General features: G+C 36.6%; 1 protein-coding gene across 1 annotated transcript in view; it reads left to right on the top strand.

The window, feature by feature from the left end:
* The window catches only part of PCLO (piccolo presynaptic cytomatrix protein), a 337,810-nt gene extending 324,884 nt beyond the window's left edge, over positions 1–12,926 (top strand). Inside the window, exons 23-25 of the mRNA XM_029958071.1 lie at positions 2,327–2,461; positions 3,076–3,221; positions 7,848–12,926. Coding sequence (XP_029813931.1) covers positions 2,327–2,461; positions 3,076–3,221; positions 7,848–7,988 — 422 coding nt within the window. The 3' untranslated portion in view covers positions 7,989–12,926. The remainder of the gene's footprint in view (positions 1–2,326; positions 2,462–3,075; positions 3,222–7,847) is intronic.
* The last annotated feature ends 1,126 nt before the right edge of the window (positions 12,927–14,052 follow it).

Raw genomic sequence — 14,052 nt, 5'->3', positions numbered from 1 at the left:
TAAGGCTCGTTCCCTGCTTGCTGTGGGAGAAATGAAAATTAGTATGAAAGCACAGGAAAGCTATCATGCTTCATGTGCTTGCAGCTGGAGATCATTGTTTTCCCCATGAGGCCTGAACAGCGAAGCATGATAGTTTGTCCTAAAGAGCATCTAGGGATATAGAATAGTCCACAGAAAATTTCCAGATGTTGAGAAATGGTGCTGGAATTTTCAAACTTAGTTTACTGGAATCGTTTATCCTTTTTTCTGGCTCATAGCATCACAAGTAGCATTCAACCCACCTCATCTCATTTTAAGTTGAATGCACACCTAAGAGGTACAAAAGCAATCAAGAGACGATCCAAACAACTGTTGCAAATAGAGTTTAAAGGACATAGAGGGCATAAAATAAATAAGGCAAGTATATTTTCCAGAAAAGACTGATTAACTAAAGATTGCCTGAAACTGTTTGTCCTACAACTGTTCATGCTGGACTTTTTTCATGGTCAAGGATTGGAGTGAGTGCAAGAACTAATATTGATCACAAATCCAGATTTAAACAGCACCTTTCAGGTGTGTCATGTCTTCATTGGTGGTTTGAGGATTTTGTCTACAGAGAAAAGGAGGCATTATAACTTTTCTTGTGTCTCTTTCCAGTCATTCAAAATCCACAGTTTAACCAAGATAAACCCAATGGGCACTCAACACTTTCCAAAAAAAGGCATTATAACGGATTAATGGATAAGAAAAGGGACATTGTTGTCCTTTCCTTCTTTGATCCCAACTACAAATGATATTTATTGCTGCCATCACAAGATGAAGGTGTCATTCTCTTTGCACAACCATATTGCAGAAAGAAAGTTGCTATTATGGCATATTCAAACCTACAGAAATGGCTTTGCCATGACTAAATATTGTGAAAGAATCACTTGCCTCACAACAGGTTTTCTCCCACCTTACAAACCATAGGTGAAATGCTGACACAGCTGAAGCTGAATTACAAATTTAATAATGACTGTAAGTAAATTAGATACCAGCTCCAGTTTTTGAGGAGAGTTGGGGGCCCAGGTTGTTGCTGAGATTGTTGTTAAATTTTTATTCATGATCCCCAAAAACATTTTAAGTAGGAAAAAATAGAATTGACATCTGCAAAACAACAGCTGTCATTTTTAGTGGGGATTTTTCAAATTCGGCTATACATTTGTGATACAAGAAGTAATCTCTAAATGCCACTTGGCAACTTTATACTCTTTAATGGAGAACCTTCTCCAGATGTATCATAATTGTTTACTCTCTGCAGAATTGCTTTGCACCATACAACATCTTGGCACAAGCTTCTAGAATTTCCCGTAATGTGTTAAAGCTCCAGCCTGCTGGCATCAGAAACTAGGTAATATATAATCCCAGGGGCTTTATGCTTTCATTTCTTTGGGACTAATATCTAAAGAGAAGAGGACAGTGAAATAATATTTTCCGTAGCAGGACAATAGATACAGAAGCACAAAGCCTCCTATGACATGATGCTATTATAGAGAGATTGGAGCTGAGGGCATGGGCTCTGCTTCCATCACCATACACATTTAGAAGGTGTAGCCCTGCTTCACTCTGCCTGGCTTCTGTAAAGCCTTGTGGGAGGACAAGCAGAGGAAAGGCAAAATAGCTTTGCCTACATTTCCTTCTGTGCCTTCTCTCCATCTCTGGACTGATTTAGAGAGAAATCCATAAAATGTAGGAATAATGGGCCTGTATTTCTGCCCACATAAGAAGAGAAAATATCTTTACTTTTAAAGGTCACTGTGAACACTTCCATTTAAATTGTGTGAATGATATTGCTCCATGAAACAAAATGCTGACTTCTTCACCAGTCTTAATTCATTGCCTTTCAATATATTACTTTTAACACTCTATTGAATGTTCTCTTTTTTCTTTTCTTACCTTTTTTTTTTTTTTTTAAATGTGGTAACTTCAGAATCTTGTAGTAAATGTTTCTGAAAAGGTGAATTGCAGTGACCATTATGTGACTTGTCATGACTCCTAGAGAAATTTCTATTCTTGGGAAAAAAGCTCCACAGAGGCAAATACATTCTGAAGCATTTAATCTAGTTATCCAAGTGTACTGCACGTATCTACCATTTGCTCATCCAAGCTATACATTATCCTTACACTGCTGACTGAAAACTACAAGCTACAACTTTAGCTATAAAAACTGCAATTCAAAAAGAAAAAAAAAATAAACCCCAAACTAAAAAAAAAGAGAAAAAAAGTCAGAAAACTCTACTCTCCAAGTTAGAAAGATACATTTGGTTTCCTTTTACATTAATGAGGGTTGCTTTTTCTGCTTTTCCAGGTAAAACACAGGTTATGGGTGAAATCAAGATTGCATTAAAGAAGGAAATGAAGACAGATGGAGAACAGCTGATAGTAGAAATCCTTCAGTGCAGAAATATCACATACAAATTTAAATCTCCAGATCATCTACCAGGTATCACACAGAAAACAGCTTCATGGTATTTTGAAAACATCAAGTAGGCTGTTTCTTAAGTCAGTTAACAACACCACTAAAATGGGAAAGAAAATTGCTTCTTAGTCAGGATGAATACTCTACAGGATTCTTTTTTAAGTGCCTTTTTTTTCTCCTGTGAGCAACTTTAATGAAAGTTAAAATATTTTGTAGAAGCAAATTAACTCTTGGAAGTTAATCCTCTTTTTAATTTACTTTTGATTGCTAAAAATTAATCCATTTTTAACTTTAGTAAAAATAATAAATCCCTAGGTTATTAAAGAACAGTTATATCTAGTAGAAAATTGTATTTTGATGAAAAAGCTTTTTAAAAACTAAAATATCATGTTCATTATAATATTTTCATACTTAGATAAAGACATCAAGGTATTTGTTCCTTTAATGACAGTGCTGTAAACACAAATTAATTCCCTTTGATTTAATGAGGTGATTCCATTTCCACACCATGTGAATGAGAACAGAATATGACTCTGTAAAGTATCATTTTTTTCACAAAAAATCCCCTCTGTTGAAATCATTAACAACGATGATTTAAAAACTTCTGTCTGTAACTCATTGAACTGTTCTTCCCCCAGACCTGTATGTGAAGCTGTACGTTGTCAATATCTCTACCCAAAAGAGAGTAATTAAGAAGAAAACCAGGGTATGCAGGCATGACCGAGAGCCTTCGTTCAATGAAACTTTTAGATTTAGCTTGAGTCCTGCTGGGCATTCTCTTCAGGTAATTCTGCATTTTATTTAAACCTAATTTTGTATGTTGTCCATGCTGTGCTGTGGGCATTTGAGATCAATCTTCTACCCCAGTTGATTGCTGAAAAGAGAAAGCTACAAAGGAAATAACACAGTTACATAATAATGGAACTATCAGGCTAGAGGACGCATTAAAAGATGGGTTACTCCATCACACCACACTGAGGAAGGCCTGAAAATTTTAGGTTTGATCTATTCTTAAAATTGCGTAGAGAAGTGAGTTATGCGTGCCTTCCAAGAATAATTTCTATGAATTTAGAAAGTTGAGTGCAATATCAAACTTAAATATGCCATATTTTTAAATTAAGCTCACTTATCCTTAAGTATCCTCACAAAGCACAGAGGAAAACTGATCCACTTTCTCTTTAATTAATTTTTTTTTTTTTTTACATTTAAAGGCTGTTATCTCTCATCTCTATTTTTCCAGGCTAAGTCAACCAAATTTCTCTGATATATCCTTTTGCCTAAATGCCGAATCGTTTTATCATTCTCTCCAGTTCTTCAACTTCTTTAAAAGTCATGGTACCTATTGTGTCTAGAATTAGACACAATAGTTATATTCATGGACATTGAGAATTACTGATTATGCCAAGTGAAATATTCTCTGTTACATTTGTAAAGGAGCTGACTTTTTTTTCTTCAGTCTGTGACACATCAAGTGATGTGTGGAACTGGTTTGGGAACAGTCCCTCTTCTGTGTTTTAGTTGCTTAGACAGGTTTGATAATATGGTCAAGCTGGCTTTTTTAGACAGGTAAGATTCAATTTTCCTACTTTCATTTATTTTCACATGAGTAGATTGTCAGTAGTTGTTGGACTTATCAGCATCCACTTAATGTACCCTTAAATCTTGCAGACCAATCTAAATAAGCCAGCTACATTCTGATGACTAAAATTAGTCTGGATTCTCCAAGTGCCTACATTAGGCATATTGGTTGTATCATTAAAATTAAAGCCAAAATGGATGTTGCTTACAAAACAAGGCCAACAAAAATAGATGCTCATTTTCCTGTCTTAAGGTGTCCTAACATATTGTTTCAGTAGACTTGATAAAAGGCTATTTAATAATTGATATTATCTGGGAAAATCCAAAGTGATCAATAAAGTCTTGCCAAAGTTTATGAGCTAAAATTCCTGTAAAAGCTCTGCTTCCAGTGGTAGTTCGAAGAGGAAACCATATGGAGTAGACCAGTAAAGAAGAACTCACAGAGTCCTATGGAAAAATAATCCATCAAGTTGTTAGGATGGGAGATAGTGAGGGAGGTATCCGTAGAAACACTCAGCTGGAGACTTGACAGCACTTCCTGAAGAATTCTGTGATATATAGGGAAGAGGAGACTGACAGGAGACCTCACTGCGGTCTTCAACATCCTCATGAAGGGAAGCGGAGGGGCAGGTACCGATCTCCCCCTCACTCTTGTGACCAGAGACAGGACTTGAGCAAAAACCATGAAGATGAGTCAGGGGAGGTTTAGGTTGGGTATCAGGAGAAAGTTTTTCAACCAGAGAATGGTTGGGCACTGGAACAGGCTCCCCAGGGAAGTGGTGACAGCACCAAGTCTGAGAGAGTTTAAGAAGCATTTGGTCAATGCTCTCAGGCTGATGGTGTGACTCTTGGAGTGTCCTGCACAGGGCCAGCAGTTGGCCTTGATGATCCTGATTGATCCTTTCCAACTCAGCATATTCTGATTCTATGATATGTACTGGGAGTGCTCATCAGAGCTAAGAAAATGAAGGCTGTAAAAGTATCAAGGAACAAATTTAAAACAAACAAAAAGTATTTCTACTTCATGAAACTTGGAGATCAAGCTGTAAAATTTATTCCCATTATATATTGTGAATTCTAAAAACTTCCACATAAAAAATAACTGGAGAAAATGATTGGAGAAATTTATGGGCAAAAGACCTCATAGTCTGTTAAATGCAAACTTGCTACCTGTGAGTCAGGAACCCAGTGGTCCACAGATCATAGTAGGTATTTTGAAAGACTGTCACTGCCTGATTGCCTTGTTCTTATATTCTGCCTTATACACTGCCCTCTGCACTTTTGGAAGCAGAATATTTGCCTGGAGACACCCATGATCTGACTCAGTATATCTGGTTTTTTATGCTCTTCAAGCTTATCAGTTGATTCGTTCCTATGGTAAAGCATGAAGCTGGATGATTTGAATGCTGAATCTGAGTAATGAACATTTAGGGCCAAAGAGATGGACATTGTCAAAAGAGATTTGGAGGAGAGGGAAACAAAACAAAACCAGAATGCATAAAAAGAAAATGGAATTGGAAGATTAAGGGAGAAAATAAGATCAGAGAGAGGGAGTAAGATAAGATCAAACATGATAATCATAGATGGTACATTGTAAAGAGCTATGAAAACTAACCAGAGGCAGAAATTAAGACAAGGAAATGCACTTTAAAAACCAGCAGCAAGAGCTGTGAATAATAGGCATAAAAATGGGAGCGTGGGCTATTGAGGAAAAAAAAGGGGGGAAAGAAAGCAAAGAAAAAAAGTGAATTGTCTGATATAGAGTACTGGGGATAAGAAAAAAAGAACCCTGGAGATTAGAAAGTAAGAGTAGCTGATCCAGGACAACAAGACTGGAATTTAAAGGCTGGGGCAGGGAAGAAACAAGGATGAGACACAGACAAACTAGAGAAGACAGATCCTAGGGTTCCAGCTTGGAGGAGCAGAGAGAAGGATCACGGACAGAAGCGATGAAAAATTGTTAAAATTTTTTCTGTCCCAAAACTGTTGACGAGTCAGAATGAAAACATTCTGCAGTAAACATTTTGACAGGTTTTAGACAAGCACTTGCCTCAGCCCCTGGCAACTTTTTCCTTGTTTCTCTGATTTCCCTGTTCCTTAGTAACTCACCTGGGACACTTCTGGAAAGCACTAATCTTCTGATTCCTTCACGTTGTTCCCTAGCTGGCTCCTCGTTGACTGCAATTAGAAATACATAATACATATGCAGGGTTAATCAGGAAAAACAGAACAATGTATTTCATGGATGTTCTGGTTTAGTTTTTCAGCTTCTGGGAGGTCCATTCTTCAGCAAACACTGAACCAAGCAACCTAGAAAGCCACCAGCAGTGGAGGCAGGCTGTCTATTTTCTCCAAGGACAGATTTTCTGATGAATGGACTTCCCTAATGGTTTAATGCCTAAGAGTAATTTGGTCTTTCCTCCTCAAACCTCTTGACTAATAGCCACACAGGTCTAAGCTGTCCAGGTACATACCTTACTCGCCAATTGATATCAAAACTGGACAAGGAACTGGAAAGCCTATTCTGGAAAATCATTGCAAATTTCTTCCTTTTTAAAATTTATTTTTAAATGTTATTTGTAATGTCAAATTTGCATTTTTTACTTTTTCCCCAATATCAGAATGGAAAATTTTCAAAAAATATTGATGTTCCTGATTAAAGGAAATTCTAGTTCTTCTACAGTTCTGTTACATGTCTACTATCATATAGTCTCTTCCAGCATTTCAGCAGATACAAAATCCTTGATTTTTGTCATTCTTGTTTTAGCCTAGATCTTTGAAACTGAACAACAAAATGCCCTATTTTCTCTCCTGCTGGTTCATGCAGAGGGTGACAGCCTCCTCCTCTTATCAGTTACCTCCCTTCCTTATTGCTTGTTGGGGTATATTCAGTGACTGTGAATTTTACAAACCTGCTCCTAATCCTATTATAGAAATGCAAATTTTCGTTTCTTCTTTTTTGTTTTGAAAACTTAGCAAGTTGTTAAAAAAAAAAGGAAGAAAGAAGCAGCATTGCTCTTCTCAATAAATAAGTTACTCAAGAAATAAGAAATGTTAAAATTTTCCTGAATGTATAACTGTAACTCGCACCCTGAAGTATAACTATTATCAAATGCGTTTCTCATGTATAATGAACCTAGAGATCCACAGAATGAGACAAGTCCTTCAGAGAAGTGCATTGCTTGCATGGCATGAACATTTTTAGCTGGAAAAAATGTGGCTGGATGACATATCAGCCTTGAAAACCCAGTTTGCACAGCTTACACAAGCACTAGGGCTATTCGTTACCCTTCCCACGCTCTACGTCTGGGTGAGCAAGAGCCACAAGACCAGATCCAACACTGTATTTCTCATCAGAGAAATATCAGGAGTGAGATTTCAGACCAACTCTAACATTTTAGGTTAGACTACCACAAACCAGACCTCTGGGCTTTTTCACACGCTAACTCTGAGTTACAGCCTATGTACAGGGCACCTTCTGACTTTCACGAACTTAATAAGAGCTGGTGCTTCACCTGCACTTTACCTCGTAACTTAAGACAACCTTCTGTTTATCTTTAGTAACCAGCAGGTGAACAAATGCTCACTATCATTCAAGATTGTCTTCTAGGGGCTACATCCCATGATAATGAAGTAGAAGAGGGAGAAGATTCAATTTTTACAGGGCTTTCTTTTTATTGGGAAGGTGGTTCCATATACAAAGTTATGATCACTCTTTCTTTTGTGTGTGTGGTAAATCAGAGCTCAAAATTTCTGAATCTGTCTTGTTTGTTAGCAAATTTAGTATGTTAATATACACATTGATAATTCTTTATTATTATTATTTTCCCAGATTCTGCTTGTCTCCAATGGAGGGAAGTTTATGAAAAAGACACTGATTGGGGAAGCTTATATCTGGCTTGACAAAGTGGATCTAAGGAAAAGAATAGTAAACTGGCACAAACTGTTGGTCAGCTCCACACAAACACACTGAGCAGAGCTGTCTGCTTAGGGCACAAAACCTGCAGAGTCTGCTCTAAACAGCATCACTCCAAGACTATAGTTTGATATCATTGTATTTAGCTAGTCTTTCAGAATACAAAGTAGAAAAGAGCAGTCTCTGGGCTACACAGCACACTTAAATGAGGGCTAGTACGCTTGTTTTTGCTGCAAAAGACAGCAAAAGGAAAAGAAAACCTGGGCCCAGAAGCTAAAGTGAGGCTGTTTGAAATGAAGACTGATACGAGGGCTCCGTGTTGTTGGACTCTTTGTGAAGAGAGTAACTGTGAAGGAAATGCTGAAGGCTGGAGGCAGGTGTTAACGTGGAGCTCGGCTGCAGCTGGAGGCAGCGTGATGGAAAGTGCAGTCTGGTTTTCTGTACAACCAGAAGGAGATCATTTTATGCAAAAACACCTAGGGTGACTGACTTTCCAAATCTCACTTATCAAAAGTGCAAAACTTGCTCCTCTGCACCTTAGGATTTCTGATAATTTGCTATAGTGAGATTATGCCACTTGACACAAACTGCAAGGCGTTTGCAAGAGTGGTAATGTTATTTTACATTACTTTTTTTCTTCTTTTTCTTTCAGAAACTATGCTGTGAAGAATCAGATCTGATTGTTTTATTTGTTTCTGTGTCTTAACAATGGATATAAACCACTCTCTAGAATGTTATGAATTAAACTATATTAACAGTCTACAATTTGGGATGTGATTTTAAAGAGAAGGGACAGGATATAAACCACATAAAAATGCTGTTTTAATGTCAGTGACACTGTACTTCACCCCAACCTTTACATCAGGAGGTCTAAAATAGTTTGAATTGAAGAAACTTAAGCACTGAGACTAACAAAATTATTTCAACTAGTCCATTTTTCATCAAGCAGGCTTTTTCTGAAATTGTATGCAGATGATGAATTCTAGGATATTTAGTGGGCACTTTGGAGCAGTAGACCCACTGTGACAACACCAACCCACTCAATGCAGGGCTCTGTATCAACACTAGTGACACTCTAGAAAGAGGAAGGGACAGCAGGGCAGTTCCTGACTGGATGCTGTTACATTAGAGAAGATGAAGAACATCTGCTTGCTATCTCAGGTGAATGTCTGAGTATAATCCACTCAAAAGCATGGCTTCTCAGGAAAGAAGCAAATAGGAAGGTAACTTGCAAGGTTTAAGGCTGTGTCAGCACGTTGTTGCTTAAAGTCCTACTTTCAGGAATTTGAAGCTGAGTGGTTAGCTCACTTGGGAAGAAACTACTGGCTAGCATGGCTGAGGCTGGTTGTTGTGTTTTCCCTTGTACGATATTTGAAGAGGGGAGAGCTTTTTCTCTCATTTCCAAACGTATTGCGGTTTCATTAAAACCCAAGAATCAATATGGTACTGTCGTGGTTAATTCCCATGTTACTCAGAAGTCATTTAATATTTCACAGCTTCATTAAAAAGTTTCCCTGGAAATACGATCACATGACCTTTGCATACTTAGAAAGAAAATTACCAAATTTCTGCATGTCTGACATTTATTTTTCTTACCCAATAAGGACCTTTCGCAAATCATTTAATGTGCATTATCTTATATTTCTTGAATATATGTAGTACACTTCCACAGGTTGTGCAAGATCAGCTGACAGTATTCTTCTGGAAAATATTATATACTTTAAAAAAAAAAGAAAAAATAAGACTTAGATTATTCAGCAACTGGATTGACCATGGAAAAGCTACACCATTTAATTTGGTGACACTTCCCACATATATTTATTAATTTATCTTTTATCAATTTAAAATAACGGCATGGTACAGGAATATGAGAAGAAACATGCAGAAGATATTAATGCTACACACACCAAGGAAACTCCTGTTATTGATAACCTGCTGGTCACTTGCTTAACTTGCAAGCAGAGCAATCTTTCCAAAATCTTATTAGCTATCTCAAAAACACAACATCACTGACAGTGGAAGTAGAATGTGTGCTTTAATGTTGAATTTTATGCTTTCACCAGTGTATGTATACCCTACCTCTCACATATTTTAAAAACAGTCTGCTGGAGTTATTGTAAAAATTCTATATGTTTTGATGTTGTGTATGTTTTTATAAGACAATACTTCAAAGAAAAAATCCCCAGTTGAACTAAAAGATCCTATATATGACATATGTGTTGCTCTTTTGGTGGGTTACCTTGCATTCCTGATGACTATACTGTGTTTTTCCTTTGAAAAAAGACCAACACCACCCCCCCCAAAAAAAAATCCTAGGTGAAATGCAAGCCCTGAGGTGTGCAATTTTGTGCAAACTGCTGGTAATTTTGTTCTTGCTAAGATTTGTTATAAAGGCAGCAAGTAGCACTGGTAGTTGCTATGGAGATTTCCAACTGGAACAAGCAGTATCTGGCTGCCTTAGTGGAAGCCTGTAATCATCACTCTTAATTGAGAAAGTGGACAGGCGTGTTTTGCTCTCACACACATACAAATGTGGCCAATATTTTTATTGAATAGTTTCTTGGGTGGTATAGCTGCAGCTGTAAGGGACAGCTACCTCTGAGGTTGATCAGCTGTCAGCAACTGGTTTAATTCAAACATCTTTGACTCTCTGAACAATACACAAAAATGTTTCTGCATGTTGAAATAGCAGTTTTGGACTCCTGTCATGAAACACAAAGAGTAGGGTTTGTGAGGAACATGGCACTGCCTTGGCCAGCTGCAGCAAGGACAGGGCTCCTCGGTGTCACCCAGGGTGGGCTCGTGTCAGACCTGGGCCCATGCACTCACTCTTTCCGAGGCAGCATCATTCAGAGGTCACAAAATGCTACCAAAGTGTGCCAAGTTCCTTTTTTTGACCAAATTTCTAGGTTGTACTGAAATCACTCTATGCAACACAGATTCATGTTTGAATGCATAGTTTACTTTTTTGTTGTTTGTTTGGTTTATGAATGAAGTCAGGAAAAACTCTTGTGACAATGTTTTTTAAAAAATAATCAAACAAGGATTATTAGTATTTTTTTACCTTTTTTGTATATATCTCAGCATAATTTTTTTGGTTTTTTTTCTCATTAATTTTTGTTTGTTTTATCTGGCCAAAAGTGCTTAGATGTGGCAACAGCTTTTATCACTTCTGAGTGATTGATTATTAATGATTTCACACATTTCTATGATTGCTTTGAAGATTTCTATGATTGCTTTGAAGATACATATTGCAGGGAGGCAACAGCAGAGGCATTTTAACTTTTTTAATTCATAAATCTGCTGAGACAACAGAAATTGAAGCTGCTTCTTTGTTCAAGGCCTTGTATAGTGGGAACAAGCTGAAAAATGAGCAAAAGCACAGTGTGTGTGTGTTTACAAATGATAGGGATTTATAATGTTATCATAATTAGTAATATGCATACAATGAGCAGCAAACAGCCACTTTTTTTTTCCAGGTTAAAACTAGACATGAGAGTTTCTATGATGAATGTTGAGCTAGTTCTTGATCATTACACTTTAAAGGGATAGTATCCAGAGGCAATGAGTGCTGCTTCTTTATTATTACCCATGTTTTAACATTACATGGATCCTGTGTGGAAGAAACAAAAACCGGTTGAAGTCAATAACAATCAATCTATTGACTTGAACTGGTTTTAAATTGAAACCTAGGAAATATTTGAGTTATTTTTCTGGATGCTGGGTGTTTGCATGGTTAGGTTGTGGGATATGGTAGCTGGTAACCAGCTGATATTGATTCTTACTTTGAGGATGATGATGAAGAAAAAGAAGACATCTATTATATTGTAAGCTAGTGTGTGCCCAATAGAGATTATTTAATTAGGATTTAGTTTCATGGAGATATCATAAAGATGTTAATAGTATTTTTTTAAATTATTATTTGAATCATAACTGACACTATTTTTAACTAGTTTATTTTCATTGCTACAATGTTGAATGTCCCAGATTCATTATTTGAGTATATATCTAGATATGTACATACCTATGTGAATAGCAGAGAAAATTTGTGTGAGTGTAACTTATAAAGGTAATGAAACAGAGAGGAATTTTAACATAAGTATCCACCTACATTATATTTAAACTTTATTCCTATATGCCTTGTGAATTTTCAGTACACCTGGCATGTAGGATGAATTGCTCTTTATGAATACATGTTGCCTTTAGAAGGAAAATAGAAAGAATAAGTGAGACCGGATACTCTCTCTTTAAATCACAAGAAGCATTTTAATGTTTTCTATATGTTCTGTTTTATTATTTTGAAAAAATTAATAAGCAGATATATTGAGCTCAAAAGTTATAATATATATAGGTATCCATAACTCAAAATAGATTATTTGAGCAAGAGCTGTTTTCTTAATTTGTTACCCTGTAAATACTTATGCATTTTTTGTAAACCAGACTGAGTTTAAGTTATTAACTCCATCTGACATCCAAGCATGTGATTGTGTCCTTATTTGATTGTATCTTATAGATGTTCAGTGACGTGCTCAGGTGCTCAATGATGGCTGACTAGCGTGTGTGCTGTCATGCTACAGACAACATGTACAGCACACACAGTGTTTAAAAAAATCCAAAAAACACCAAAAAAACCTGCAAAAACAACAAAAAAAAAGATTAGTCCTTGAAGAAATGTAATGTTTCCTCAGTGAATGTTGCATGCATAGATGGTGGTTTGTTGATATTCATTTTGGTTTGAATTTCTTTTAATTTTTATTTTGCTTTCAGAATCATCAGGAAAAAAAAATACAGACTTGTTCTAAAAGCTGTAAAAACTGAAACAAAAGCAGTATGAGAATTGTATAAAAATGCTTGTAAATCTGTCCCAGTTTTCACTTTATGTATAAATCCATGCCATGGTTTTGTGATTGTATACAGGATGTATCTTGAGAACTTATGCAAATTGTGCTCTATAAAGGCTGTTATCCCAGTCTGACAAATAAATATTTAAAATATCTGGTTTGGTTTCTTTTTCCTAATCAACATGAAAACCTATTTCCCACTTGTTGACCACAGTGTTTTTATGGTAATGCTGTACACACTCCCATGCTCATCTGTCTTATTTCAGCATTAACACACCTCCCAGGGTATCACCCACATCCCACATTTCATTTTGAAATAAGGAATGGCTTGTTCATGAAAACTTTTCTCCAAAAAGGTCAGAATCAGAATCACATGCAACTTGATATCTTCATACAGATTCATCTCTGGCATTCTATATAGACAACAAATACATGTGCATACATCAGAACCATTTAGGAATGTCCAGGGTTTTGTCTCTTCACTATGAAGAAAAAATGAATTACAAATTTAGCCTAACTCCATATCCTTGTAAGTTCATGATGAAGACAAGAATAAGAAAGAATCTGATAAACCCTAATGGGATTTGCTCTGGCTCTTTCCTCCAGCAGAAAGGTTTCCAGGAACAATATATTTTAGAACTTACTATAAACAAGAAATCATTTTTTTTTCAGCAATTGTTTTTATGTTACTGAATTTTACCTGACTTGTAAAACATCTGTGAGGTTTTCCCATTCTGAGTCATGTCTAGATCTATATTATATTTCCATAGTTTCTGTCTTTGATACAAATAATTTTAAAAAAAAATCATACCCCCCAAGTAAAATAAATTGTTGTTTGATCCTGGCATCTGGAACATACATCCTGGATTTTTTTCTGTTGGTTGATGCCCTTTTCTCAAAAAATAATATAATGAAAAATAGGCAACATTTCTGAGGATGCCTCAGAAAAAGGGGTGTCCTTTTTCACATTAGCCCACCTGTTACAGCACTGACACAGACTGACTTCTATTACTGCCCATTAGGAGCCAAACTCTAGTCATCCCAGTACCTGCCTTAATCACTAAGGTGTACCTCCAGGGTACTTTGGGTACCTCTCTCTGAGAAAAATAGTCATGGCTACAACAAACACTTCATCCCACAGTCAGCCTCAATTTTCTGCATCCTGTTTTATTTTTATGAGGAAGCTCCTGCCCAGCATGCTGGCCCTCTGGAAATGGTTAGAAAGCATTTCTGAAGTGTTAAGGGAGAGAGAGGTCACTGGAATTAGCTGCTGTGAAAGC

The sequence above is a fragment of the Manacus vitellinus genome, unplaced genomic scaffold, assembly GCF_001715985.3.
Source record: "Manacus vitellinus isolate BGI_N305 unplaced genomic scaffold, ASM171598v3 scaffold_13_pilon, whole genome shotgun sequence".
In the NCBI taxonomy this organism is placed as follows: domain Eukaryota; kingdom Metazoa; phylum Chordata; class Aves; order Passeriformes; family Pipridae; genus Manacus; species Manacus vitellinus.
This window is presented reverse-complemented; position numbering and strand designations above follow the sequence as displayed.